Raw genomic sequence first — 27,920 nt, 5'->3', positions numbered from 1 at the left:
GTTGAATAGTTTGTTTGTTTTTTTTAGATGAACCACTTTCATTTCAAGTGACCAGTAAATTAGGCTTACAACTATGACAGCTAAATAATAACTTTAACAACCAAATAGCAGTTGTGATTTTAATAAAGCAACACAGTCAGGGACCCCCAGCATATACATCACAGACCCCTGAGAACTGTAGTGTTAATAAATCTAACTGTATACAAAACTTTCTCTGTAGCATTTACATTTTTCTACTTTTATTTTTTTTTAAACGATGGAGAAGAGATAAATTAAACCTCAAAGGCTTTTGTACAGAATTGACTTTTTTTTATTAATCATTTTAAATAATTATGACTGTAAATAAAATAATATTAGTTCACAAAGTACAAGATCCAGACAGCATTCTGAAATCTCTGAAAGTTCTGAGAACAGCTCTATCAATAAGCAAACGTAACCAATAAGAAAACAGACAAGTTTAGCTACACATTTATTTTTTTGATGACACAAAAAGGTTCTCACACTGCCATTACACTCCTACTTTTACTTCCTCTCCATCAGACTGTGAAGTCCTTCAACCTCTGGAGTTGTTCAGCACTTTTCCCCACTGCTCAGTGCCATGATTAGGTTCCACCTCTGAGGGTCATGTGTTTACCATACCTTACACTGAGGGTTCACCTTAAAGTCAAATGTCTGTCCTGTCATGAGTGAGTGATGGAAAAGGTGCGTCTAAAACCTCGGCAAACTCCCAAAGCCAGGACCGATGAAAAGCAATTTGGGATGCTGGTCATCTATATGGATCAATGCAGATCAGAAATTTGGAGAACACGAGGCATCATGCAAGGAAACTGCGTCTCACTGCCAGGGTCTGGGGTCTCAGAGGTCATTCCGTGTGAGGTAGAAACGATGGTTGACTTCACTAATGGACAGATCTCGCAGTCGAGGTATGGCCCCTTTCTGGTCTGCATCCTGAAGCTGAGCCTTAGCAAAACGATCTAAAGGGGAATAGAAATAAATTATACCAGACAGACTTTTGTCACCGCTGACAGACGTATCATATTTTCCACAAAGCAAGAGTAAAGATATAAACATGCATCACAAAGGGCATAAATGTCTGAGGAAAATAATAAATGTATTAGTTAAATGTGTCGTATACTATGAGGATGGCCAAACATTTCGAACGTAAATGATAAATGAGTAATTTAATTTCGAATAATGTAGCGAGTACCTCCATTAGATTAAAATAAACATTAAAAAAAAGAAAGAAATGAGCAAACATCAAGGGTTATTACTGAGCTGCTGAGGTGAGGTTTTTTTTTTAATAAGGTGTGGCTCAAAATTAATATACTGAGGTCACAAGCTAATATTTCAAGGCCACAGACTAAGTATCTTGTGGCCAGCAATTATTATGTCATGGCCGCGAATAGTGTAACCCGAACCCAGAACTTAATACGTGACCTCCGGTTAATTATTTAGTAGGAACGGGCGAAAAAGTTTATTCACTTTGAGAATTCGCTAAAGGTGTCATGGGCTGATGGTGTATTTATGTCACAAAGCCAGTGAATCCACTATGTCTTTATGAATCATTCCAAGATTGAAGTAACGTGTAATATTCTCAGACATGTCCATGCTTAGGGTCCTGTAGCCACAGTGGTCTAACTCTCACATCGTGTAATAAAACATAGGGCTTCAGAGAATCACAACAGTAAAGCGTTAATCCTATTGTCCAGAGATCTCAAGTTCGAATCCCAATGATGTCCAAGCCTTCCCAAGGCTGGGAGTCCAAGAGAATGCAAGTGCTCTCTTGGACATATGCAGGATGGCATACTCTCTCTCCCCGTCAATCACAGTGACACTAGCCAATCGTGGCAGTCTGGGAGTGCACGTATGAAGAGAGAAGATAACGCTTTCCTCTGAGCATGTTATGCTGCTCTGTGACGCAACACGAGCAGCCACTCAAAAAGATGCAGTTGGCTGGCTTCACGTGTCATGAAGGAAGCAAGCGTTAGTCCTCACCATCTCTGGTTGCTAGCTGCTGTATGTTGCTGGTGGGTGAGAATTGGCTAAAACCAAATTAGAGAGAAAACGGGATTAAAAAAAAACTTGTGGCCTTGATATATTAATTTGTGGTCACAAGAAGGTTAACGCTTGGCTTTGATACATTAAGTTGTGGTACCAATATATTAACTTGTGGCCACACTTTATATATATATATATATTTTTTAAACCCACAACAGCCACCATGTCATGTCAGCAGTTTCGTTTGTTATACAGGACAAGGTGACTTCTGGTTTAACCACATTAAACCATTACTAATTAAGACAAACTTATTTAATTTAAGTATTGTGGATACCACACTACACGATGGACCAAGTGCTAATCCAAAAAAGCCAGTGATACTGTAAAATTGAGCTTATAGGTCTGTTCCATTGTTCATGCTGGTGTAAATATTTTCAAAAATAAATTCAAATTCACAAATTAATACATCAAATAATGTGTTTTCAATATAATACAGGGCGAACTGAATTTTCAAATGACGCTTTTTTTTTCTCCCATTTTCCATACTGTCCCATTTTTTTCGGAATTGGGGTTGTAAGTTATTGTAAGTTTTTTCTTTTTCTTTCCCCCATAAAATTGAGTTTTCTGACTTCAAAGTATACAAATAAAGTGAAAAAAAACAATTTCACATTACAGATGGGGAAAAGACCTGACATGACTTATCTTACTTTCATTCTTTTACTTCACAAAAACCTGAAATTTTAACAGGGGTGTGTAAACTTTTCCGATCTGCTGTATGTGCCCCGTGTAACAGATGGACATTACACGTTTGCTTTAAAATATAGTGCTTCAAGCTGAGCATCTTCAAGTGCATCTTATCCTTAGGTGAGTTAACAATGGAACGAAACGTTGCGCCTCAACGACTACAGTGTAGCATTCAGGACAATGCGGAGGTTTCAGATGAAAAGCAATGTACGAAACAACACTGTCCCAGTTAAAAGAAAAGTGACGCACAACACAAGAAATACATAAGAGAGCATAAATAAACTGTCCAGAGCAAAATGAGCAACAATTAAACCTCTTTCATAACTGAAATGAAACATTATTTGCCGTATAACCAAATGAATAATTTATCTACAAATTTATAAAGGCACAGTGACGCATTTTAAGTTTATTTGTACTGGAAATGTAAACAGCTCCTCCTTTGAATATTTATCATTCCTTTATATAATATCGTTTTACATGCGCGTTTTTTTAAGGAAGTGAAGAGTCCACAGATATGATAGTGCTCTAAAGAGTTACAACATGGAGCCGAAACCCAGAGCCAGTGCAGCACTATGAATTATGAAGCGAGAATATATATAATCAAATAGAGACATGGTGTCTTACCTGTGACGTTGTCCACAGAACCCAGCGGAGCAGTGTTCATCATGTTGACTCCGAACAGCACCACAAAACACATGGTCAAAGTAACCAGCAGATAAATCGGTAACGCAAGAGCCCAATACCTGGAGAAAACAGAGGTTTTATTTTTTTGTATACTGACCTTTCAGTATGCCTGTCTAGTTTTGCCTTTAGAAGGAGAAGAAGCTTTTATTTGTCACATATACATTACAGCACAGTGAAATTCTGTTTTTCTCATATCCCGGCTTTAAGGATGGGGGGAAAAATTCTATTCTTAGATGCATCGCGATGCGGACGTGGACGATTCTGAATCGGTTCACGAATGCCAAAAATCGATTTTCTAAATGTTAACTGATAACGTAATGTTGTCGGCACGCTGAAATGCAGCGCCCACACAGTCTGTGGCGTGCGCATTGTCACGATTTCCCCTCGTGCAAGTGCTGTAGCGTGTTCCGAAGCTCGAGCGTGTGCTTCCGGGTTTCAGTGACATTGACTTTGTTTACTTTTGACACGCGCATTTGTTATGATTTCTGTCCTGTCTCCGCCCCTGTATTGTCATTGGTTGATTGTTCCCTTATGCGTCATCATTAGTCTCAGCTGTTTTGTGTTCACCCTTCATTATGTTTGTTATTTAAACCCCTCGTGAGTCTATATGCGGCGTGAAGTATTGCGTATTGAGTGTTACCACCGTACCAAGCCTTTGTTCCTCGTTTACAGGCCACAGTTTTGATCCTATTCTTGTCCTTGTTATTTTATTCTCGCTTTGTCTCATTTATGCCCGTTTGATGTTCGCCTGACCCTCTGCCTGTTTTTGACCACGCCTGTGTTTCACATTTTGGATTTGTCTGCCTGCCGCTCTTGAATAAAGCTTTTATCTGTGCTTGCATCCATCTCGGCCTCCATTACGTGACACACATAACAGAGACACACGATCGTAGAGGAGAACTGTCACAGTTATAACACATTGGTGACAAGTCCCTGTTCTAACTCGGTTTACACAAAAACGACAGATGTAAAAGCTGGGAAACTCAGGTACAAAGGAGTGATACAAAATTATTTTCAGAGGAGGGATCGCCACAGCAGTAATGGCGATATGGCACACTTCCGGGTTTCGCCGAATTAGTCAACAGAACAAAAAAAGATGCATCAAGATCCACCAATAATCGTTTTATCATCGCAGCGCAGCGCAGCGCAGCCCTCTGAATCGCAATCGCAATCGAATCGAATCCTGAGGTGCCTAGAGATTCTTACCCCTACCCAGCTTGTTAGGAAGTTGGGGTCAGAGTGCAGGGTCAGCTATGATACAGCGCCCCTGAAGCAGAGAGGGTTAAGGGCCTTGCTTAAGAGCCCAACAGTGGCAGCTTGGCGGTGCTGGGGTTTGATCAACTGACCTTCTGATCAGTAACCCTGTCTGTCTTACCCATTAAGCCACTGCCCCAAATCATTTGTAAATTAAGCATCTACTGATTTTCCTATAATGACACAAGTTGACCCTTTTTCTGCAGTATTGTTTTCAAAGTTAAATTAACACAAGGATTATACTGCAGAAGAAGGATGTCATGTTTCCCACAAATCTGGCCAAATTAAAGAACATAAATATACTGCCTTCTAAAAGGAAGTGGATTTGATTAGGGAGGGGGGAAAAGCTGTCTACCTAGGCAGCCATGCTGTGAATGAAACACGGCATAATCATGATATTTTAAGGTATTATATTTTCTAAACCAGTGAGAGCTGTAGCGTCCGTAAGTGATGCTCCGATCAAACTTTCTTGATGTTTGCACAGTGGTGCTGAATGAGGTGGCCCAATCTTATATTGCAGTGACGTTATATTAGACGGGCAATAAAACTGTTAGGGTTGAGCAATGCATTATATCTTATCAATGACATAATAAGAACAACGTGGGGCAATATATTGTGCGCTCGGCCCACACATGCATCATGTTGCCTCTGAATACCAAACAAAAACGGACAAAAGAAATAGTAAACCGTTTGTTCAAGCAAGTAAACAAACAAACAAAAAGGCACTAAACTTACTGTTTTGTCATATGTCCTTTTGTGTTAATTATATTGTAATTGGACAATGTGTACTTAGTCTATGTACTTTTAGTTTCTCCTCCAAAGGAAAAAAAAGATAGATCAGTTGATCAAATTCTATCCGAAACTGCCCCGTTGTCTGAGTCCAGCACCGCCCCTGATACTAATACTTGCAGTGAGCATCAAATATAATGATAGTAGCATATGCCTATTAGAAAGACACACAATTTCATTTTCTCTCATTCGCACTAGGTTATCAAATAACACTGTTCACATACTTCTGAGGCCAGTAGGTTAAGCCAACAGCATGGAGCCAGGTCTCAGGAACACATGCCCAAACTAAATACAGCACTGAGGAACAGAAAGGAAAAAAAAAAAAAAACACATACAGCAAATTTAATACATCTACAAACCTTCAGATACAAAGTACTTTACACTCATTTGAATGACTGTGGTCAGTTAAATACATTAAGGTGCTTACAGAAAGCAAACTGGGAGCCCATGAAGAGGACAAATCCATAAATGGCTCTCTCAGGTACAGGTGAGGGAGAATTTTCTACCATGATGTACAACAATGAAACCTGGAACTCAGATAACTAGCATAATTCACATTTCAGCAGTGTACTCGTAGGCTTGTTATCGCGACAAATCCTGGCAAAACAACAAATGCTGCTATACTACTATTTATTTATTTTAGCTATAACGCTGCTTAAAGTCTAACTCAAATTCACTATGTCGACATTTTCACAAAATACAATAAACACAGTCAGTACTTCCCTGTCTCAAGTGTCCTTCACTTGTTTTTTCCAGTTGTTCAGAGTCTTTCAGTGCTGCTTACTGCCATCTGTTGGTTTGGACCAGAACCACAGCACCACAGTAATACAGCAATACATCACCACAGCACTACATCGCCACAACTATACAGCATCACATCAATACAACAATACAACATCACAACAATACAGCAATACAGCACCACAGCACTACAACACCACAATAATACAGCACCACAGCACTACAACACCACAACAATACAGCACTACACTACACTACACTACAGACAGACAGACAGACACAGAGAGAGAGACAGAGACAGACAGACAGATAGACAGGGAGACAGACAGATAGACAGGGAGACAGAGGGTGTGTGAACTGGAGCTGAATGAAGTTCACGGCGCGGAATCGACTCTTCATAGCTCAGAAATGGAGTATCGGCTTCTGCTGCTGTGGATCGGAGAGTTTATAACTCTTACACTCGCCAGGGGGCGACACTAACATGTTTATGTTTCAAAGTCCACACTCACTCATGCTAGAATAAATGTACGTGTCTTTATGTTGCTGAAATCTTTCTCAACCCTGACGAACCATGGAAAGGTTGGTGACATGAATGTTATATTGAACCTCCGTGTGTGACTTGATTACACCGATAGCTGTTCTGGGCGCCATCTGAACCGTGTATGTGTTTTTTCTTTGTTATTTCTGAGAATAAGCAGTGGTAGGGCCGAGCTGCTGTCTCAGCCGAGGCTAACCCTAGCCTACCCTTTATTCACTCTAGTTCCTGATTGTAATACATTTACATGCTGTGAGGATGGACCGACAATAACCAGTGCTTTTGTTCACTTATTGACTGATTTTACTTCACTTTCATTTAACCCTAGCTACTGCGTTTCTGTTTCGGTATGGACAATGACAGGTATAGTTTTTAGTGATAAATAATAAGACTTTAGGGAAGAACTACTGAAAAATATCTAAAACACAGAAGTACAGGAAATGACTAACGCTCCCTTTGGTAACTTCTGGAGCACCTCATATTAAACATTATCCGTCTGTTTGTCCAGTAATATCCAGGACGCTATATCGTGTGGTAGTGGGCGTTTTCAGGTATATGTTTGATTTGGGATTGAGATAGTGTGCAGTTTAACAATGTGGTTCAGGAGGGAGAATTTCTACCATAATCATCATAATTATACTTCAACAACTCAAGGGCGAGGTTTTTACACCACCTTACTGTATATGACTACACATGAGGTCATATTATTACAAATGTTATATGTTTTTCCCCCTTAAATCCTTCACAGAAATGATTTTATGGCTGTGTGGGCTACTGAATGTGGTTGGATTTACAGTATAAACATTGAACTCTTTTGTTTTTCTCCTTTAATTTCTTAACTGTTATTTACAGGCAAAGTATATGTCTGTCTGTCTATCTCTCTAAGTGCTGTGTTTTCCCCCTATAGTTTGTATTTTAGCCCGTCTTGTTTCTGGAAAAGGGGGGAAAAAAAGAGTAATGTTTGTGTTTTTCTTCTTCAACGTATCTGTGCAGTTTCAGACATGAAATGTTCGAGTCTGAAGATTCTGACATTGAGGACACAGCAGACGTGGTCCGACACAAGACTAAAATTGTATGTTTCGGGAAAGAGATTCATTTTTTTATTCATTCAACTATGTGATGTTTGGAGGAGTTTAGAAATAATAATGTGTTTTTTTTTTATGATTATTATTCTGCGTGTAGGTTTATCACGACAAATTTCCATACATCCACATGGAGCCACCTGGTAAGATTCCACGATTTTACAGTGCTTGGTTGGCCGTTTGGTCTGTGAGTGACGCCACGGCTTCGCTTGTGTTTCTTCTTTCTTGTGAATTGTTTAGACGTTTTGTACGAGCGGTGGGGTAAAATTGATCCCGAGCTGAGAAGACTGGCGGGACACTTGCTGCACGTCTCGGTGTTCTGGTGGCATATTCTGTACAAGCAGCAGGACAATCACAGCACTACAGCCTGGGCGGTGGACATGGGCTTCTTGGACTACAAGTGAGTTTTGCTTCTGCGATAGAAACAACATAAAACGCGTTAATTTCGAGTCGTGTATCGTCGGCAAATTCCTGAAACTGGAAATGTCGGAGTAGCCACGCTTTACAGCATGCAGCACATACTCATTGCGCAACACTTCTTTGAAAAGAGAAGTTATCTAACCCCTGAGGACTGACGTCTAAATACAAGTGCTTTACATTTTTTAAAATTGGGTTTAAGTGGGAAGAACGCATGTGTCTCCTAATTCTTAGTCAAATGACTCACTGCAAGTGGTTATTTAACAACACTATAACTTTCCTTATAGTAGATTTTCATAATATATTGCAGTGTTTGAACCGCTTAATAATAATAATTGAAAAAAGCATTTCACATAGAATAAATACTATAAAATAAACCAGTGCTGTACGCTTAACTTTCCTATTATGTTCTGGGTAAGTTTTTACGCATTTCCACATTTGAAATGTCTGAAATACTGGTTTCTCTCGCTTTTTCTCTTAGAATTTTTTTTGAACTTGTATGCAAATATTTCTTCTTCTGGCTGGTCTCGGACAATATAAAAATAAATTGCTTCAAAGTGACATGGCGTCAGGGCGTCAAGTTTTACCCTCGATTCAGTAGATAAGCTCACTTGGATTCATGGCATCATCAAGACTATGATGCTCATATTGAACATCCTTTTAACACACTTGGTACTGTTTGACTTGATAATATACAGCTGGAGAAGAGAAATGACATCATCTCGCTATAGGGAAGAGGGCAGATTTTTTATTGAGTCGAAGTTTTTTCCAAGGTTTCTTCATCTTCTCATGTTTCCTTTCTATGGTTGCCTCTGGTTTTTGTAATTAGGGGTTGAAATCTGAATCTAAATCTGGATTTCTGTAAAGCTGCTTTGTGATAACGCCTAAAGTGGAATACAAGTAAAATTGAATGAATTGAACATTTTTAATTCGTTGTTCTGTGAATTGATAATTGTTGGGATCGGATTAGTACTCGATGTGTCGTGTCGAGATATGGAGTGAAACTTGGTTTAAGAGTCACCCCTTACTGGGATTTAAGAATTCTTCATGTTCATTGTAGACTTTAGCAAAGAGCATTTGGGAATATTTGCATGCAATTAGTCAGAGAGTGATGCAAATCTGTTTGGGGGACTTATTTATTAATTTTTTTTAAATCAGTGCCTAATAGTCTCTCAATGCAAAAATTTTTTTTACTATAAAATGATTAACCATAAAAAGTTTTGATTAGCACGATCATGACACTATGATCAGGATCAGGCCTGTGCTCCAGTGCAGTCTTCTGACTTTATCACTTGTATCCTATGATCAAACATCTTCTATTCTGTTGGGAGTGGTTTCTTCCAGGATGATACTGTCTCCATCTACAGGGCTCAAGGGCTCACTGAATGGTTTGATGAGGATGACAATTATGTAAATAATATGCTACGTGCTTTATAGTGACCGAGATCTCATCCCAGTTCAACACCTATTGGAGTCACGTAAGGACAATGCTCTCTACTACAATCATCAAAACTGCAGCTGAGGGAATATCTTGGAACAATGGTGTTTATTCCTCCTGTACCGGTCCAGAGAATGTAGAATCTGTGCCATGAAGACACGTTGTTGGTCATTTTCTTTCCTAGAATGTAGAGTACATGATTATTATGACTTCCTTAATATCATAATAATGATACTAGTAATGGGTAATGTCTGCTTTTTCAAAAGGATTTAGTCTTGTATTAAGATTGTACTTGTATATTTTGAAAGACCTTGACAAAATGACCTTAACAGTATAGTCTGCATTTTATTCTAATGTTTGTTTGTTTGTTTGTTTTCTGTCATTCTTAGTGTTTCAAATGATTTGAGTTTGAAAAGGCTGCAAAGAATTGAAATCTTGGAGCTCATTCTTGACACTGTGGAAAAATGTGTATGTATCATGGTTTTCTGTACGGCTTGAAAATCTCGGTATAACACGTAAATCTCGTCAAAGTGTCTATGCAGGATTTGTGTCAGAAAATCCAGTTGTGATTTTTCATTTTCATTTGTCGTTATAGCTGGCGAGCACGGATCCTGAGAGGAAAGCAAGAGAGTTGATCATGATTAGCATGTCTTTTAGAATGGTAAGTCTGATTAAACTGTTTTGGAGATGCTCTGACCCAGTCGTCTAGCCTTCACAATTTGCCCCTTGTCAAAGTCACTCAGGGTTTTAATGTTCTGGCTTACGGTGTAGCACTAGCATTATGGCAGAGCAAGTTTTATTGTAGGATTCATTTGCGTTTATGTATGGTGATGAGAAGATGCTCTTCATATATGGAGTGATTTTCTTGAAATCTTGGCATTTCTTTTACAGAACAAATATTGTAGTTAAGGGTCTCTTGCATGAAAGAGGATTAGTGCTGCATTTGATTTAACTCGAAGTAGGAACTCTGTGCTTTCAGGCTATAAAGTGGGGGGTGGGTGGGGGCATGAACGGCTTCATTGTTTGTCTTTTGTAAACAAAAATCTAGCAAGCTATCTGTTGAGTGATGTATGTTTACCTCCTCAGAACAGTGAACTGTATCGTCAGTGTTTTATATTTAACAAGTTAACGTGTCTATGTTTATCGATCTAAAACAAATGCTAGTACATACAGTATAGCTCGTTTAAAAGTAAAGAGGAGCTGCTTTGTTTACTGTTGATGCTATGAGTAGCCACGTTGATATGATGTCATGCGCCAAACTCGGGGCGAGATGATCACCTTGACTTTCTGACTAGGAATTCCGAGTTCCTGGGGCTTGTTCTTTATTTAGTTTTTTCCTAGTCGGAGGTCTGAAATCCTTAGTTGGGAGTTTTAACAAATGCTGCATATGTATGTAACTCTCTCTTTCTCTCTCTTTCTCCACAGGAAGATGATGGTCTTATGAAGGCAATCAGCTGGCTAACGGAATCTGGTTCTCCAGGTTTTAGCAGGAGGCTCCTTCAGCTTGGATCAAAGCAAATACGCTACCAAGTTCTAGATTTTGTATTTTCTGAGTGTAAGTTAGTGCACTATACTGTATACAGTACATTGTAAATACATTCTTTCATCTGGGTGAGAGTATTCCTCTAAATGTCTTCAATAAGTATACAGGCCGCAGTATACAGTTGTACATTTTTGTTCTATTAACGAAGCACAAACAAACGAGACTATTTGGGGTGAATTTGGAGGGGGGGGGGGCCTGAGTGACCTCAGAATGACCTATAAATATTCTTTTCATTTCTAAAAAAAATGAAGCAGCACAAACATTTTACGGCACAAACGATTGAGACCATTTTGCTGTTTTGGGTGGGGGGGCAACTTCACACACATTATAAACACACACCGAGTAAACTGAAAATTATCCCCCCTCTCCTGCATACATGAGCTCACAGATGCTCACGATTGGCTAGTGTCGCTGGGACTGATTGGGGAGAGAGATCAGCATCATCCAGATTTGAACTCGCGGTACCTGGATGATAGGGTGATCGTTTTTCTGTCGTGAAACCTCACAGGTGTTCTGCTTGAACCTTAGCCTGACCTATATGCCAACAAAGCTGAACACCATCTCCTTCATTTGCTAACTGAACTCCTTCATTCCATTCAATTTCGAAATTTTGAAAAACATTTATTTAAAAAAAGGGGGGGGGGGGGGATTTTTGCAGCAAAATGTGTCAATGTTGCCTTGATTTTATTCATTAATTTATTTATTTGTTTTCTTCTCAGATTCTCGTTACATACAGGTGATGTCATGTAGCAAAAAGAAGATGTTTAGGGAGCTGTCGTTAGAGCCGGATAAATGGTGTTTACTGGTAAGTATTCCGCGGGATAAGAGCTTGTTTAGGTAGATCTACCAGCATTAGATTAAGTATAGTTTAAACAGATTTTTTTTCTTCTTCTATTCATCCAGAATTTGAAGTGAAGTACTTATTGCCTCTTCACTTTTTTTTTTCTTCAGATTAAAATCTATAATTACATTTCAAAATGTTTCTTCATTTGTTTTCACAGAAAAGTGAAGAAATGAAGAACAAAGGGAATGAACAATTTCAGAAGAAAAAGTTTGATCTTGCAGTGAAATGGTACTCAAAGGCCATTAAATTCCAGTAAGTTCCCAATATTCTGACTAGTACAGAAGCGCAGTAATTATGAACTGTATTTCAATCTTGCGTATTGTGTTTCAGTACCAACAACCACATCTTGTACGGGAACAGAGCACTCTGCTATATTCGTTGTGAAAAATACCTGTACGTTTTGTGTCATCATTTCATTTGATTTAAATACTGTTCTAATAAATGTTCTACAAATTCGTTTTAAGCATTATACAGCTTGCAAAATCATTTTTATAATAAAATGTCTTCAGGAAAGCAATGGGTGATGGGAAGCGAGCTATTCTACTGCAGCGAGACTGGGCAAAGGTAAACCACTTCTGCTATTTTACTTTATTTTTTAATTATTTCTAAGATCTTCTGATTGGTTTCTTCTTTATGTCCCTCGATCCTGTTTAAAAACTAAGGGGGATAGATCTTTTTCAGTTGCTGCCCCTCGATTATGGAGTCAATTGCCACTGGGCATCTGCCTTGCGCCTTTAATTATCATTTTTAAAAAGAGGCTGAAAACATATCTCTTCTCCCAGGCGTTTTAATGTAATCTTTTACTATTATCTGTCTTTATTTGGTTATATTCTGTTTTCTATTTTATTTTCTTTACTCTGTTCAGCACTTTGGTTAGCTTCACTGTGTTAAATGTGCTTTATAAATAAAATTTACTTACTTACTATTTCACGCTAAATGTAGACCATTCTGTCCTCCACACACTTCTCAGTGTTCGCTTCCCTGGTAATTTCCCCATTGTTGTCCGTCGATATGTTTCAGGGCCACTATCGTTTCTGTGATGCCTTGTTCTTCCTTGGAGCTAGAGACAAAGCAGTAGAATCCAACATTGCAGCTCAGAGCTATTGCAGTGCTGATCCGGAGGGAATGAGAGACCTCCAGCAGCAGTACAGTCGCTTCATGACTGAGATGTCTGAGGGTAGAAGTAGAGGCAGAGCTCCAGCATGTTCAGAGGGTGATCACACACACACACACACACACACACACACACACACACACACACACACACACACACACACAAGCATGATCTCCATAACTAGAAAAATAACTACACAACTCTGCAGCAGTATTATTCTCTTCCTCCTGCTTACCTTTTTAAATGTATACTTTTTTTCAAGCTGATGGAAAACAGAAGAAAACTGAGGCTAGGAAAGGATCCAGTAAACGGTATCCTTCCTCCCCTGCTCTATTTTTTTAATATGCAATAAGAAGTGCATTTTGTTTGTTTGTTTGTTTGTTGGTTTGAATAGTGTTTCATTTCCAATAGACACGAGGGAGCATGTGGAGTAGATCCAGACAAAGCTCCTGAGGCAACTCATAGCTCTGATACTGCAGAAAATAAGGTGAGAGAACAAAAATTAATAGTTTAATAAAGTGGAACCAATACAAATACACACTCGCTGGCCACTGTAATAGGAACAATTGTACCCCTGTTCATTCATGAAATGATCTGCTCATCCAATCGTGTGGCAGCAGCGCAATGCATAAACTCAAGCAGATACAGGGCAAGAGCTTCACATGTTTGTCACATCAAATAAAATCTCAGTGACTTGTGGCATGCCTGAAGGTGCCAGACGAGGGCCTGGTTTGCGTATTTGAGAAACTGCTAATCATCTGGGATTTTCACACAGTTTATACAGAATGGTGCGATATAACAAAACACGTAACAAGTGTCCAGTGCAAGAGCTCCACAGGCAGAAACGCCTTGTTGATGAGACAGGTCAGAAGAGAATAGCCAGACCGATTCAAGATTGACAGGAAGTCAAATAACCACTCTTTACAACTGTGGTGAGCAGAAAAGCATCTCAGAATGCACAAGACATTGAACAGTGAAGAAGATCAGGAATCTTCTGGCTCAATGGGCACAGGCTCACCAAAACCAGACAGCTGAAGATCAGGTGATGCAGGGGTACAAATGTTTCTATTAAAGAAACTGGTGAGCTAGGTGAACTAGAAATGCAAGTGGTGATCATCAGGGTCCAACTACTTATATTATAATTATCTTTTTTTCTTCTTCTTTCAATTATATACCATTCTGCTGATTTACATTGGATGAATCAAGAGTTTTGGGCATTGCTGAATGTGCCAGGTAGAACGTGGTGGAGCCAGGATTTGAAATCTCAGCTTTTTTCGCAGAAGCTAAGAGTATTAACTGCCACACCACTACTGCCTTGTAGCTAAAGATCCTAAGAGCTCAAAAGATTCAGTCAATATCATTTGGAATATAATCAAAATTTATATTACTAGTGTCTCTGGAGGTTTATCTGTACTATGTGCCGAATTCCGTAACAAAGGCGAGTCTGTCAAAGCACTGGCAAAATCTTATCGGCTGATAATGATAGTCACGCATAAATATCCACTTATGAAATGGAGAGTTTGAGCTTGAACCAGCTATTTGTTAAATGACCCATAATTTGGGGTCTGTCCTCAGATTGCCGTAATGAACATTTATACGTTTCATGAAAATTGGACATCATGATACCAAGATAACTTACTTTTGGCCCAACATTTATTTTTCCGGAACAGTCTACCAACGAATCATGCCAATCATACGTAATGTACAAAACCTACTTTTTTTTTGCCTACTTTTGTGTAGGCAGAGCAGAAAAGTTGTTTTTGTATGTTATGCAAGTTAGCTAGTAGAAAAACTATCACTTTCTTCAAGGAAAGCATAGGAAGAAGGGAGTTTTGATTCTCTTCAGGATGTTTAGGCCAAGAATTTTAAATCTCTAGCTAAAGTGCCAAGATCAGGCTGATGCAGGTCTTAACAATTCTATGGATAATTGCACTATTCATCCTAACTTAGTATCTTCAGGCCTTTCAAATTTCAACGGAGAGAATAATAATTTTTTTTTTTTTTAAATCTGAATAACCGTTTAAAGGGTGTTTCAATACAATTGGTACTGGGACCCATTTTTCATATTTTCCTCGCTAAGACATCTGACACTTTTCCATACCTCAAGCAAATCAGGCAGTGCGTTTACATGGACAGCAATAATCCACTATTAACCCGATTAAGACAATACTGTGTTTAAGAAACTACCATGTAAACAGCAATTTTTAATTACCTTAATCTGATTAAGGTCATACTCGAAGTAAACACTAATCAAATTAAGACATGTGGAGTACTCCTGTTTTAGTTGCATTATGTTAGATGTGTATTACAGACATGTAAACACCTTAATCACATTATGAACGTCGTGTGAGTTTTCACTGCATCCCAAACCGCATACTTGCCTACTATAGGCCTGTAGTGGGGAAAAATACATGTATCTTGGCTACTATATAGACAGTAAGTATGCGGTTTGGGACGCAGCCCACGGTTTCAAGCAGTCGTCTATTTGCACGTAAAGCATGACAAATAATTAACTGCACTTAAAGCGTCCGTAACAAAATTAAATAAAAACACCCAAAACTGTATACGGTACCATAACGAAGACGAACTGTATGTTGATACGTGAAATTCTGGAGTGAACGTCCAACGGTGTGGTGCAGTGACGTAATGACGTTTTCCGTTAATGTAATTATGTTCTATAACATGTAAAACGGGTACATGAAAGGAATATTCTAAAAGCGACTCATGTAAACACCTTAAATCACATTATTATCTTACTCAGAGTAAGGTCAATAATTAGATTATTGCTGTCCATGTAAACGTAATCAGTGACAGTCATCTGTGTATTTATTTATTTGTATTTTCATTTTTATTTAAAAGAAACCAGTCATGTAAAATAAAATGTCAGATAAATGAGTATACTAACTGTCTAATCTAAAAAGGTCAGAGTGTTGAGTAACTATGAATACCAAATCTTTCATGTTCTTATATAGCAGAAAGCAGAAGACACAAAGCAAGATGAACTAACAGGTGAGTTTTGTTTCAATGCAGTCATTTTCTTCAGTGTACATTTATGATGCTCTCATTTGTACTGAATAAAGGGTATAAGATGAAAAACCTCAGAGAAAGTGAAGCCTTTTCAGAAAGAAATGACAAACGTTTGCTTTGTCTAAATTTGCTAAAGTCTAGTCATACAACACTCTGGGTGTATACCTAAAGATGATTAAGTGCATGACAAGAAGGTACTAATTAAATTAAATAGTCATTGATGTAGATTAACAGTGACTTCTAGAAAGTACCAGAAGTACAGACAGTACGTACCAATGTGCTGCGTTTCTGTACATGACTCATTTCACAAAATCATGTTCCGAACAATTACGGAAGGGAACTGCATAGGCCAGTACCTGGCACTATTCCAACAGACATGCAAAGACCTGTTCAAACCAGGATCAGGCCAACATTTGAGGGACCAGAAAAAGCTGTGTAAAAAGGCTTTGTCTTTACCCTAAACACTTAATTGAAAAGAAAAAGAAACGTGACAAGTTAATAAGTGATGTTGCTTCAATATTTACTTCTTAGCTAATTTTTTATTCATTGCTAAATTAAAAAGACACATTTCTTGAACTTTTTTTGTTTTTTTGCTTAGCCTGCTCGGTAGTCCTTGGCTGACATTTACTTGTCTGGGCTGATTTGTTTAAATGCAAAACGTTTAGCTCCGTGCCAAAGTTTTTGCAGCAAGTAACCTCATGTACGTGATACCATTCTGTACTGCATTTAATAAATGCTATCTGAGAAACCATTTGAATTGAATGCTAAAGTCCAAACACTCGATAGTCCACTGCATCAAAATAAATAAATAAATAAATCAGATTTATAACCAGCAATTTTGTTTTTTGATAATAAGGTTAAATCAGTTATTAAGTAAGCACTAAAATCTGTGTACCTTTTAGTAACAGCTGATGCAGTGTTTGCAAAGTATTGAAACTGGAACTGCGACAAGATTACATAGGCTATGTACAGTGGATAGAAAAACGTATACACTCCCCCGTTTAAATGGCAGGTTTTTGTGATTGAAAGCAAATGAAACCAATATAAGTCATGTCAGAACCTGTTCTGCCTTTATTGTGAAATGACAACATATAAATTGAAGTGAAAATAATTCCTTCTTTCAAAACACAATCATTTTAGGGAAAACAAAATGTACAAACCTGGTTGCATAAGTGTGCACACCCCTAAACTAATACTTTAGTTGAAGCACCTTTAGATTTCTCACAGCATTCAATCTTTTTGGGTAAGTGTTAGTCAGTTTGGTATATGTTGACTTGGCTATATTTTGCCAGTCTTCCATGTAAAACTCTGTCAATTTGGCTGGGCATCTCCTTTGCACAGCCATCTTCAGGTCACCCCACAGATTTTCAATTGGATTTAGGACTGGACTCTGGGTGGGCCATTCCAAAACCTTGAACTTGTTTTGGTGAAGGCATTGCTTTGTTGATTTAGAGGTGTGCTTTGGGTCATTGTTGTGCTGAAAGGAGAAATTCCACTTCATCTTAAGAGTTACAACAGAAGGCTTGAGGTTTTCTGCCAAAAGTGTCAAAGATGTCTGGTATTTGGAGCTATCCATTATTCCCTCCACCCTGATTTAAGCCCCAATTCCATCTGAAGAAAAACAGCCCCAAAACGTGATGCTTCCACCTCCATGTGCTAACTGTGGGGATGGTGTTCTTTTGGTGATGTTCTGTTTTTTGTTTTTCACCAACATATCTTTTGGTATTATGGCCAAAAAGTTCAACTTTGGTCTCATCAGTCCATAAAACATTTGGGTGGTTCGTTCTATCTATCCATGTATCTATCCATCCGTCAAAGCTTCCTTTTTGCCACTCTACCTAGACATCGGAAGAATTTTGGAGCAACCAGTACTGGACAAAATGGCTGCAATATTTCTAATATTGCTGCAGGCCCTGTAGAGACCAGCTGCTAGTTCAACAATGGTATCCAAAGGAGTGGCAAAAGGCTTTTTATGTGTTATTGTCTTTCCATTCTGTGATGTATTAACATTTTAAAGAACAATTTGTCAACTTTAAATATGATTCTCTTTTAATGTTCTCTGACTCCAATTATGACAATCTCAACGATTGTCCTTATTAACCCTTTACTTAGATTGCGCTCATTCATTCGGATTCCAATATGGCTTAGAGTCTCACGCCGGCCGTGTACGCCAATCTCACGGTCACAACCTCGCCAGTCTTGGTCATTAGACAGAGGTAATTGACTAATACAGTTTAGATGGCTGCCCATGCTTGCGCTTTTCTAAAAAGCACTTTTAGTCCCCATAGATCTGCACACTTAGTTAGAGCAACATTATCTCTAGTCAGAGGTCATGATCACTACTATCAGACCAATTTTACTTTTCTATAATAGTAGCTTTGTATAATCATGCCATGATTTTCCATGTACACATATCTAAAAATAATATTACAATAATACATGATACAATAATCAGAGGTTAAGGCTCACCCTATTTAGATTGGTCAGTCAACACTATGTTGTTATAAATGGAAATTCCTTTTAGCCTTTAAAGTCTAAGTACACTTAACTAAAGTCAAGTTGTTAGCTTGGACTCTAAAATCTCAGTTGGTGTGCCCCAATGTTCCACCTAAACCTGGATTTTAGCCTGTACTAACCTGGTCACAGATTTGAGGTAACATGGACTTAACGTAATCTACTGGAGCCAATAATTTCAGGGTAGGTCCAAATAAATTCAAACATAATTTATTAACCAGGCAATTTCAATAACAATTCTTAATCCAATTCAGAAGATAACGAGCAGTGATCAATAATATTAAAACATTAAATAAAACACCAACAAGATCATTCGAAGTTTTTTTACCTAGTGATGAAACTACACACAATAATTGTGCAGGAGATCTGTCTACAGATTCCTTGAATCTTTTGCCCTCTTTCCCTAAATACCCAGATACTCTGTAGGTCCACCAAATGGTGGTGTTTGTGCTTGTAATTGGAAATTGGGCCCATTATTCAGGGGTTGCAAATAGGCAATTGGTATTTATTATTGAATGGGCCTTAGATGTCTGTGGAAGACTGTACATTCTTTACATATAGGATGTGATTTGTATGAAGGACCCAGCAAGAGTATGCTCTCAGTGGCATTCCATATTTACTACATTTTCTAGATCTTGAATGGTGGTTTGAACGAGACCATTTTTCCAGACACACCGACACCTTTTAAATGATACCAAACATGTATAAATCAACTTATTTACATTACTATAACATGCTGTCTAATGCATATAGACCTTGGGTGAGTTTAAGGTGATCAACATTGAGGGGGGTTGGGGTGTATCTATATATCCTAAGTGCCCTTTGTGTTCTCAGAGCAGTTCTCTCCAGGTTCAGACATCTTGGCACCAGCCTTAGCCTCTTGGCAGTCTCCCTGAGTTTTCTACTAGTCTTTTCATTCATTTTAAAGGGATGTCTTGTCCTTAGTAACATCACCATTGTGCCATATTTTCTCCACTTGTTGATTATTGTCTTTACAGTATCCCATTGTATAGTCATTGGCTTGGAAACATTTTTGTAACCCTCTCCTGATTGATATTTTTTTTAACAATGAGAACCCGTACCTGCTTTGTAAGCAGTTTTTACAACCCACGGCCTTTCCGGTCGGATGTTACCAAATGATGTCAGGAAAATCATATAGGAACACCTTTACTCCTTATTTGGGGTTAATCAGTCACATTAATTGATGGCAGGTGTATAAAAATTAGTATTGAATATGAGTTAACCCTGACACATTCCCATTTATAAAAAGGTGTGCATACTTATGCAAGCTGGGTATTGGAAATTTTTTGTTTTCTGTCTACCCGCCTGGTTGTTTGTGAGTTGGTTTAATTAAGTTTTCACAAAAACTTTTAAGAGGGCATTTTGTGTCCAATTTTTGTATCCTCTGTAGGCATGTAGGTGAATCTGAATCTCTGTCGCATAAGTTTATGAAGCAGCACAAACTGGTTGCATGCTTCCTCAAACTGTTTGCATCGATTTGTTTAGGTGTGACCAAAGACGACGGAATTCTTTTTCAACCGGAAGTGGAAACGTTTGCAGTTTGCACACATATTCGAATAATCAGTACAGGGTAGATTAATGGGGGAAGGTAAATAGGTCACGTGACCCATTTTTCGCAAACAGTTAAAGGGAACTATAAAGCGTGCAAGGAGGATAACCCGACGTTCTGGCACTTTTACGTTTTCAGGGACTGGATTTTCAAAGGCAGCTGCTAATGACAGTGTGGGTCACGCGCTTTGTTTCTCTGGAAGTGTGAGAAAGAGAGCGAGAGAGAGAGAGCGCGCGCGCGTGTGTTTGTTTTTAAAGTTCCGGTCTTGCCAGTTCTCTCGCATACCGCAGAGGGAAGGAGGGGTTCTTGTCTGATGCGGTGCTTCTCCGCTATACTTCTCAAACTGATCTTTCTGTTTTCAGGTAAACCTGTGACTCTCCCTCAAACTGAGGACTTCTTTACAGACACTATAAGGTAACTTGAGCTAAAGCAGCTCCTTTTTTTCTGTCTCCGAATTACGCCGAGTTTTAGTCAAGTCCGGATTCTTCATACGTTTTTTCCCCTCAGGGCAACACTTTATCTATCTATCTATCTATCTATCTATCTATCTATCTATCTATCTATTTATTTATTTGTTTGTATCTTTCTCTGTTTTAACATTAAAAAAAAATTACCCCCCCCCCCAGTGTTTTCTCGCAGAGAAGCGAAGTAGACACAAAGTTGGTGTTATGTTGGTGAGCTCTGTGGTCTCGGCTCACTTAGACTAAAGTTTCAGATGCAGCGTTAGCTAACTTCTTAGCACATCGGTCTAGCACCTTTTTTAAATGTTTTTTCCCCCTTCTTCTTCCAAATGCATTCGACAAGCCTTTAAAACACACCCGTTTCTAAGCTTTGTTTATCTGCTCGTTTTCTGTGCTCATTGTCTTGGAGGTTTCACTTTTGTTTTTGTCCTCTCCTGTTTTCTGTGGTTAAGGCTAAATGTCAGTAAATGTCGCAGTTGTAGAAAAGGTGTTTATGGGACCTGAAAATTGTTTAATAACAAGTCAAATAGGATTTGCCCTTTCTATCTAAAGTTCTTTTCAATACTCAGACGTTTCACCCCAAAAATAACTTCTTCCTCTTAAAAAACAAACAAACAAACAAAAAAAACAGTAAGTGAATGCTGGAGCCAGCCTCATTACTAGATTAAAAAAAAACCTCTAGAAACATTTTCACTGTATGGTATACTTTCATTTCATTCATGCTGTAAAAGATCCTGAGTGGAACCCTGTATTTTGGGGGAGTATGTATATCACATGCACCTCCTCGATCCTGTATAGTGTGCTTATAGAAATCGTAAAAAAAAGCAAAGTTAGAAACTGCTTCAGAGTTGTTTTGTTTATTCAACTGAACATCCTTCTCGAAAGTTCTCCAAAACGAACAATTCGTTGTTTGACGCATAGTAATGTGTATGGGGAAAGTTTCTCTTCATTGCTTATGTTGAAACAATGATATATTTTTATCTTTGTGGTGTTAGTCATGTCGGCACAAATCACAAAGGGTGGCACTGCGTTTACAAGCTAAATGTGATTAATTACACTAGTCCTTGCATTTTAAGAATCGAGCTTGTTCTTCCCCGTGAACCTTTTGTATTCGTGTGTGTGCGGGATGTGCTCAGTAGGGGAAAACCATTGCTTGTGTCTTAAATCAATGGCAAACCTGTTGTTCTACCTCAGCAAGCTCAGCATGTAGAGAGTAAAGAGTGTGAGATCTTGTCCCTTAGCCAAAGAATGCACTATAATGTAATTATGAATATTCTTTGTTACTCAGAAATTATTTAATAAGCTGGTGTCAAATAAGTATGATTTATTGAAACATCAATAAATTTGATAAATGTCACTAATTTGACACATAATATGAAAAATTTGGCTTAAATTGGGCTTAAATAAATGATTCCCAACGCATGGGAAAGCTAGGGGGTTTCACCAAGTGTATCGAGTCACTTGTTATGACCGTAAATTTCTGAAGCCTATTGTTGACGATCAGAGCTAGAAAGAAATCAACACCAGCCTCTGTTATACCATTCCGTCTATTATTTTTCTAATTTAGGAAAGAAAACCAGTTCATTGGCTGAACTTTTCACCAGTAAACACCTGAATGATCAAGTAACATTAATTCCAATGAACTACACTGTAAATGCCAGCCGAAAATGCATACTTGAATTCAAGTTATTTTTTTTTGGACGTGTTCGGCTGGATCTGCAGCTCAAAGCACGTGCGCCGAAGGGCCGCGGGTCAGAGTCCTTGCTTATGGTTGTCATAATGTAATCAAGAAACTAAACCTCTATCCACATTCTGCTTACTGGTCTTATGTGTATGCTGTATTCTGATGTTACTGTATCTATGCGAGGGTTATACTCCCCAACATACACGCTGAATCTTACACCGACATCCTTCTTCAAGGATGCCACAAGAGGTCAGTTAAATTAAAATGCGAACATTCTACTTAATTCTTGGTCGACTATCTTGACTGCTTCAGCATGCCTTATTAAAGGAACCTGTTTTTTGGGTTGCTCTTGGCAAGGAGGGCTGTAGAGTAGCTGTGAATTCAGGACAAATGATTAGATTCAACTTTGTCATAGATCAGAGTACAAGTACAAAGCCGACGCAACGCAGCAAGCATCTAACCAGAGGTGCAAAACAGCAAGTCCTATTAAATGTAAAGGGCAAAGATACAAGGAGGTAGGCTGGCCGTACAGTGCAAAAAACATGAAAATGGAATAAGGCAAGAAAAAAACAAAAAAAAGTGGTGTATGACTGCATCTGGAGACATGGATTACGGTATAAATACAGTGCAGTAAACAAAGGTGCAAGGTGGAATGGAGGTAGTAGTGTGCAAACTGTTGAAGGTTAATTAGGGATGTACAGTATGTGCACATGCTGTAGAAATGGTATAAAGCAACTAAAGTATTTTTTTTTTTTTAAGTGACTCCACTGCCTCCTTGTGTTTGTATTGCATAATAAAATTTGGATAAATTTGAAACTTTAGTGTTTTTATCATGGTTGCTCTTCAGATTTCACACACACTAGGTGTAATTGATAAGGTTTTGAGAAAGCAGTTACCAGCTTCTATTCTCCCACTGACCGGAGAATTATTAATAAATGGTCCACTGATCAATATGAAGCAATTTGTTACGTGATGTTTACAGTTTATAAATGTCGCTTGTTCATATCAGTACATGTATGATGTAGAAACTGTTCTAAAACCCAAACAAAATACAGCACTCTGCAGTGAAAAACTGTTCTACAACTCTTAATGGTAAGTCAGGCAAAAATGAAGACATGGCCATCAAATTAACTTCAACCCCTCCCAAGAAATTCTAGTATTGCCATATTTTCATTATTCAGCGTTACTGTATTTAACTAAATTAACTTCTCATACTTCTCATGGGCTTAAATAATGTTAACCTATAGGTCACCATAATGTAAGATTGGGCCAGCACAGAGGTTTGTTTAAAATTTTAAAAATGTATTTATTTTTCCAGCTAGCTAATGAACTTGCATATTAGGGATACACCAAATTATCTCATGTTTATATTCATTCTGTCTCTGTTCCGCTTCTAGTGAAATGGGGGACCGAAAGGCAAAAAAAGCAGCGTCAGGCATTCCAGAGAAGCAGTCTGTAAGGACTAAACAGCCTCCTACACAGGAAAAGGTACATGATCTGACTTCCTTTAAATGCATATTTGCACGAGACACTGTGTGGTTTCATGCTGAAGTTTTGATCAGCCTTATAAGCATTCTCAATGCTAGATTTCCTGATACATGAAATGCATAATCTTTCTTGTTTTTTGACAAGTTATTAGTATACCTAAAATGTATCTTTAATATTTATGAATTGTTTAATCTATTTAAGATTAATGCATTGTTATAAATGTGCAAACACTGGGCTTCCTTTATCCTTCATATGGATACAAACAGAAGTATTCATATTATTCATTTGTGCACAGGAGCATTTACACACGAAATTTGCTGTTCATGAAAATCCTGTAATTTCGAGGGGGAAAAAAGTTTGTATCCTACTCACCCTTTTGAGTGTGGAAATTTACACAAAAACACTAAATGATAAAAATACCCCGATTGTTCGGCTTCAAACCAAATAATTTGCGACGAATTACTGAGTTTTATATACGAATCACGCTGTCATGTTTAAATAACTTGACCCAACTTTATTGAACTTTTTGCGAAACCCAGTTGTTTTATATTAATGACATTAATTAAAGACATTAAATATGAACAATATAAACAAAGCAAGCCAACATCAATCCCTTGAACAAATTCGATAAAGAACGCCACAGTATAAAAGGAGGACGGACTACAGTGACGCATAACATTGCCTTCGTCTTTTAATGCTGTTCAGCACTTTATTAGAACCAGCACTAAGTGACCGATCTGGTATGTCTTGTCGTGGAATAATCCCTCCAAGCAAAGTCCAAAAATACTCCCAGAAACCAAAGGTTATGGATGTCAAAAAATGAAATTTTATTTAAACAATAAAGTGAGACCTCTGCAGACAGTCTAAATTATGCAAACACACGCATGCCTTTATACCTTTCGGCAACAGCGAGCTCATCTTGGGCATGGTTTTACCTTTTCTCATTAAAAACGGACCAATCTTCTTCGCCACAATTAATTATTCACGTCTATATGATATCTTGCATTTGTGGCGCATGCATAGTTAATTGCTTCTTAGAAAGGTTTTTACTCAGTTCCAATTTCACCTGTGCACCTTAGTGAATTTCTTCCCCTCACCCAATTCACGTCCGCTACCTTAATGAGTTTCTGGCTTTCATCCCAGCCCAACACTTGAGTACCTTACCTCAGCCTGGTACTGGTTTGCAAGCTTCAAATTGGTCTTAATGGGAAATCAGTTTAATTTATTGCTGTGCTGAAAGGTTCAGGATGATGCAGAAAAACACAGAATTCCTTCAACTCTGTACACACTTGGAATATACTTATAACACTTATAACTTGATTAGATTATGCTTGTTATCTAGTATTGATTGACTTATTAGATTATGCTTCTAAGTAATAATGCTAAATGTTAGTTATACATATTGGTTACCAATATATTCTTTAATCTCAAGCCACGATATGTCGTACACTCGCTAGTGTGCTGCTGATCATTCGCTTCCAGATGACACGGATCCTTGTCTAAGATGGCATCAGGGAGGACATTACGTTTCTGCACATGAGTCAAAATAACTTTCATTTCTATGGCTGAGAGATTTTTTTTGCCTGTTGCTCATCGTATCGGCTCTGTGAGCTTTACCTTTTATGGAATTTTGTGTATGTCAACAAATGCAAATCGGCACTGCTGTCCACGTGCCTAGTAATTTCCAGGTGATTGTTGATGATGAAATGCCATGTGTAGCGTTTCTGAAACTTTTTGGCAAGTCTGGTGGAACTTTTTAGCCAGTTTTGTTACACCATTGAGAATGATTTATTAAAAGTATGAAATGAAATCTTTTTCCATAGGGTTTGATAGATTAGTAACTTTGTTTTCTTCTTGATAAAGATGCAAGCAGGCACAAAACTTTGCGAAAAGGAATAGTTTACCGAAGCTTCATGTGCAAACACAGGTGTTGTCCTTTCAATGTTCAGACCTCAATTCGCTTCCCTACATACCAACGCCCATTATTAACAGCATCATATATACAAAAGCCCATTCTTAAAACATCTTACCCAAGCTCAGCACACAGATAAAACTGTCTCCTAGGTCTTTGAAAACACATTCTTGTTCACAGTAGGTGCTCTGTGAGGTTTTCATTAATACACGCATCTTGAGTACTGATTACCGTGCTCCAATAAGTGTGAAAATGACATCGTACCCTGCTGTTAATATGAACAGTAAGAAGAGCCATTAGAGCTATACTTTAAAAAAAAAAAAAACACACACACACACTTCAAGCCCCTCACTTTTGATTAATTAAATGATTAATAGTATTTATTTATTTTTAAACACCACAATAATATATTGCTTTACGTGTGAATAAAATGATAATTGAGTAGTTTGAGGTTTCCAAACTTTTGGCAAAATCCGGTGGAAGTTTTTAGTCCAGCTTTGCTTGCGCTATGAAAAATGATTTTCGTTTCATACTTTTACTAATTAGTTAATACTTTATCTGTTAGTTATTTCTTCACTATCGTTAGTTGATTCGTTTATTATACTTGGTCGGAGCAACACTTATGTGGGTGCCAGGACGTCTAGCGCGTCTGCTCATTATATTTAGTCTTGTTTTGTGAGGGAACAGGAGGATGTTCTTGAACGTCTGATTTGAAGCATAGGCACAGCCCACTCCCTCGAGCAAGATTTAAGCAAGCTGAGGTCACGCCGCAGCCACGCATCTTTATACATGATGGAAGAAGCGTTTGATCTTGAGGCTAAGATGAAGTAACTCTCCTCAGCAGTTCTCAAAGTTTGTCATTTTAGTTTTGAACCATTTAGTTAATTCTAATGTTCTATGATGATCCACAGTGGTCTTATCTTTTTGACCTTTTAAGTATGAAGTTTTGTTTACCTGTAACCAATCATAAACCACTAGCCATGTGCAGAGAACTGTATAACCTTTAATAAAACGTTGATTAAATGAGGCCCATTGTTATGCTTCCGTCATATTTAAGAATTCGTTTTTATGTGGAGAAAACCAGTCCATTGGTTCTAAAGGTAGCGTATGTTTTTCCCTAAAGGCCCAGAGCAGCAGCAATGAAGTGTGCAGCAAGGAGCAGTTTTGTGCTGCAGTACGGGACGCTCATATTGCGCTCAGTGACCAGCGCTGCCGCAACGCAGAGCAGTCATTCTCTGAGGCGCTCAGGATTCTGCACTCAACTGGGACCAAGGTGAGCTATGACGCCCACAAACATGCACTTCAATTACAACAAGGCAAACGAAGCACACCCCCGGAACTAACTTCATAACTTTAAGCTTTTCAAAATACCACACTGTTACAATGCACTAAAAAAAATAAATATTACACTGTTTTTGTTAATTCCTTGGCTGTCTATTAAAAATAAAATACAGGAATTACCTCACTGACTGCGGATCCCTTTCAAACAAGTTCCAGGTTAGCATGTTTGACTCGCACGTCCAGGGTTGGCGGTTCAGACATAAAGTGCCCTCAGTGGTTATATGCTAATTGTGGTTGTCATGGGTAGATTCATGTACTAGTGACTAACTTTTTATTTATCGGAATCAGATTTTTTCCATTGGACGGTCATGTTGCTATATATTATAGTCTGTGCTGTTCAGAGTCCTTAACTACAGGCCATACCCTAATGTCTGTTGTGCCTCGGCTGTTGGTCATGTACTGTAGGTATAAAAAGACCTGTAGTAAAGAGAGTGGCATCTTTCAAGCCTACTGCAAATTCAGATAACCAAACTAGCATTTGTGCCTTTTGTCTTTGCCATACTTCTGTAAATACAAATAGCTGCTTACAGCATATCTCCTAACATATTTATTCTGTCACCAGTTCACATCTCACAGCTCAAACTTTTGATTTGAAAAACCTTTTGTTTTCTCTGGAACGCTGATGAAACGTCATGTTTCCTTCCTTACTGCTACTCTGTTAGACCAGATTTTATTCATTGTTTTGTCTTCCGTATATGTTTCACACACCTTATCGTACGCACTCTCCCAAGGCTACCAGA

General features: G+C 38.3%; 2 protein-coding genes across 4 annotated transcripts in view; one reads left to right on the top strand and one right to left on the bottom strand.

Moving 5' to 3' along the window:
- Positions 1-105: 105 nt before the first annotated feature.
- Positions 106-6,625, bottom strand: pigp (phosphatidylinositol glycan anchor biosynthesis, class P). The gene is made up of 4 exons (XM_017488989.3): positions 5,897-6,625; positions 5,694-5,766; positions 3,367-3,485; positions 106-974 (listed from the first exon to the last, which is right to left on the bottom strand). Exons 1-4 carry the CDS (start codon positions 5,976-5,978, stop codon positions 856-858), a joined length of 393 nt encoding a protein of 130 aa, XP_017344478.1. The 5' UTR covers positions 5,979-6,625; the 3' UTR covers positions 106-855.
- Positions 6,626-6,678: 53 nt separating this feature from the next.
- ttc3 (tetratricopeptide repeat domain 3) overlaps positions 6,679-27,920 on the top strand; it is a 49,183-nt gene continuing 27,941 nt past the window's right edge. Inside the window, exons 1-18 of one of the 3 annotated variants that reach the window (XM_053687031.1) lie at positions 6,679-6,789; positions 7,739-7,817; positions 7,928-7,970; positions 8,068-8,227; positions 10,072-10,150; positions 10,278-10,343; positions 11,108-11,237; positions 11,945-12,030; positions 12,227-12,321; positions 12,400-12,462; positions 12,579-12,633; positions 13,090-13,282; positions 13,446-13,494; positions 13,595-13,670; positions 16,156-16,192; positions 20,657-20,708; positions 23,837-23,927; positions 26,963-27,112. In XM_053687031.1, the coding sequence (XP_053543006.1) occupies positions 6,782-6,789; positions 7,739-7,817; positions 7,928-7,970; positions 8,068-8,227; positions 10,072-10,150; positions 10,278-10,343; positions 11,108-11,237; positions 11,945-12,030; positions 12,227-12,321; positions 12,400-12,462; positions 12,579-12,633; positions 13,090-13,282; positions 13,446-13,494; positions 13,595-13,670; positions 16,156-16,192; positions 20,657-20,708; positions 23,837-23,927; positions 26,963-27,112 (1,512 nt within the window). In that variant the 5' untranslated portion in view covers positions 6,679-6,781. The remainder of the gene's footprint in view (positions 6,790-7,738; positions 7,818-7,927; positions 7,971-8,067; positions 8,228-10,071; positions 10,151-10,277; positions 10,344-11,107; positions 11,238-11,944; positions 12,031-12,226; positions 12,322-12,399; positions 12,463-12,578; positions 12,634-13,089; positions 13,283-13,445; positions 13,495-13,594; positions 13,671-16,155; positions 16,193-20,656; positions 20,709-23,836; positions 23,928-26,962; positions 27,113-27,920) is intronic. The other 2 variants (XM_053687030.1, XM_017488992.3) reach the window with 2 other exon arrangements.

Source organism: Ictalurus punctatus, chromosome 16, assembly GCF_001660625.3.
Source record: "Ictalurus punctatus breed USDA103 chromosome 16, Coco_2.0, whole genome shotgun sequence".
Taxonomy (NCBI): Eukaryota; Metazoa; Chordata; class Actinopteri; order Siluriformes; family Ictaluridae; genus Ictalurus; species Ictalurus punctatus.
This window is presented reverse-complemented; position numbering and strand designations above follow the sequence as displayed.

Coding starts and splice junctions, on each gene's coding strand:
- pigp (XM_017488989.3), bottom strand. CDS start 5,978: ATGGTAGAAAATTCTCCCTCACCTGTACCTGAGAGAGCCATTTATGGA. Junction 5,767..5,896: donor GGGCTCCCAGTTTGCTTTCT/GTAAGCACCTTA, acceptor TCTGTTCCTCAG/TGCTGTATTTAGTTTGGGCA. Junction 975..3,366: donor TTCTGTGGACAACGTCACAG/GTAAGACACCAT, acceptor ATTCCCCTTTAG/ATCGTTTTGCTAAGGCTCAG.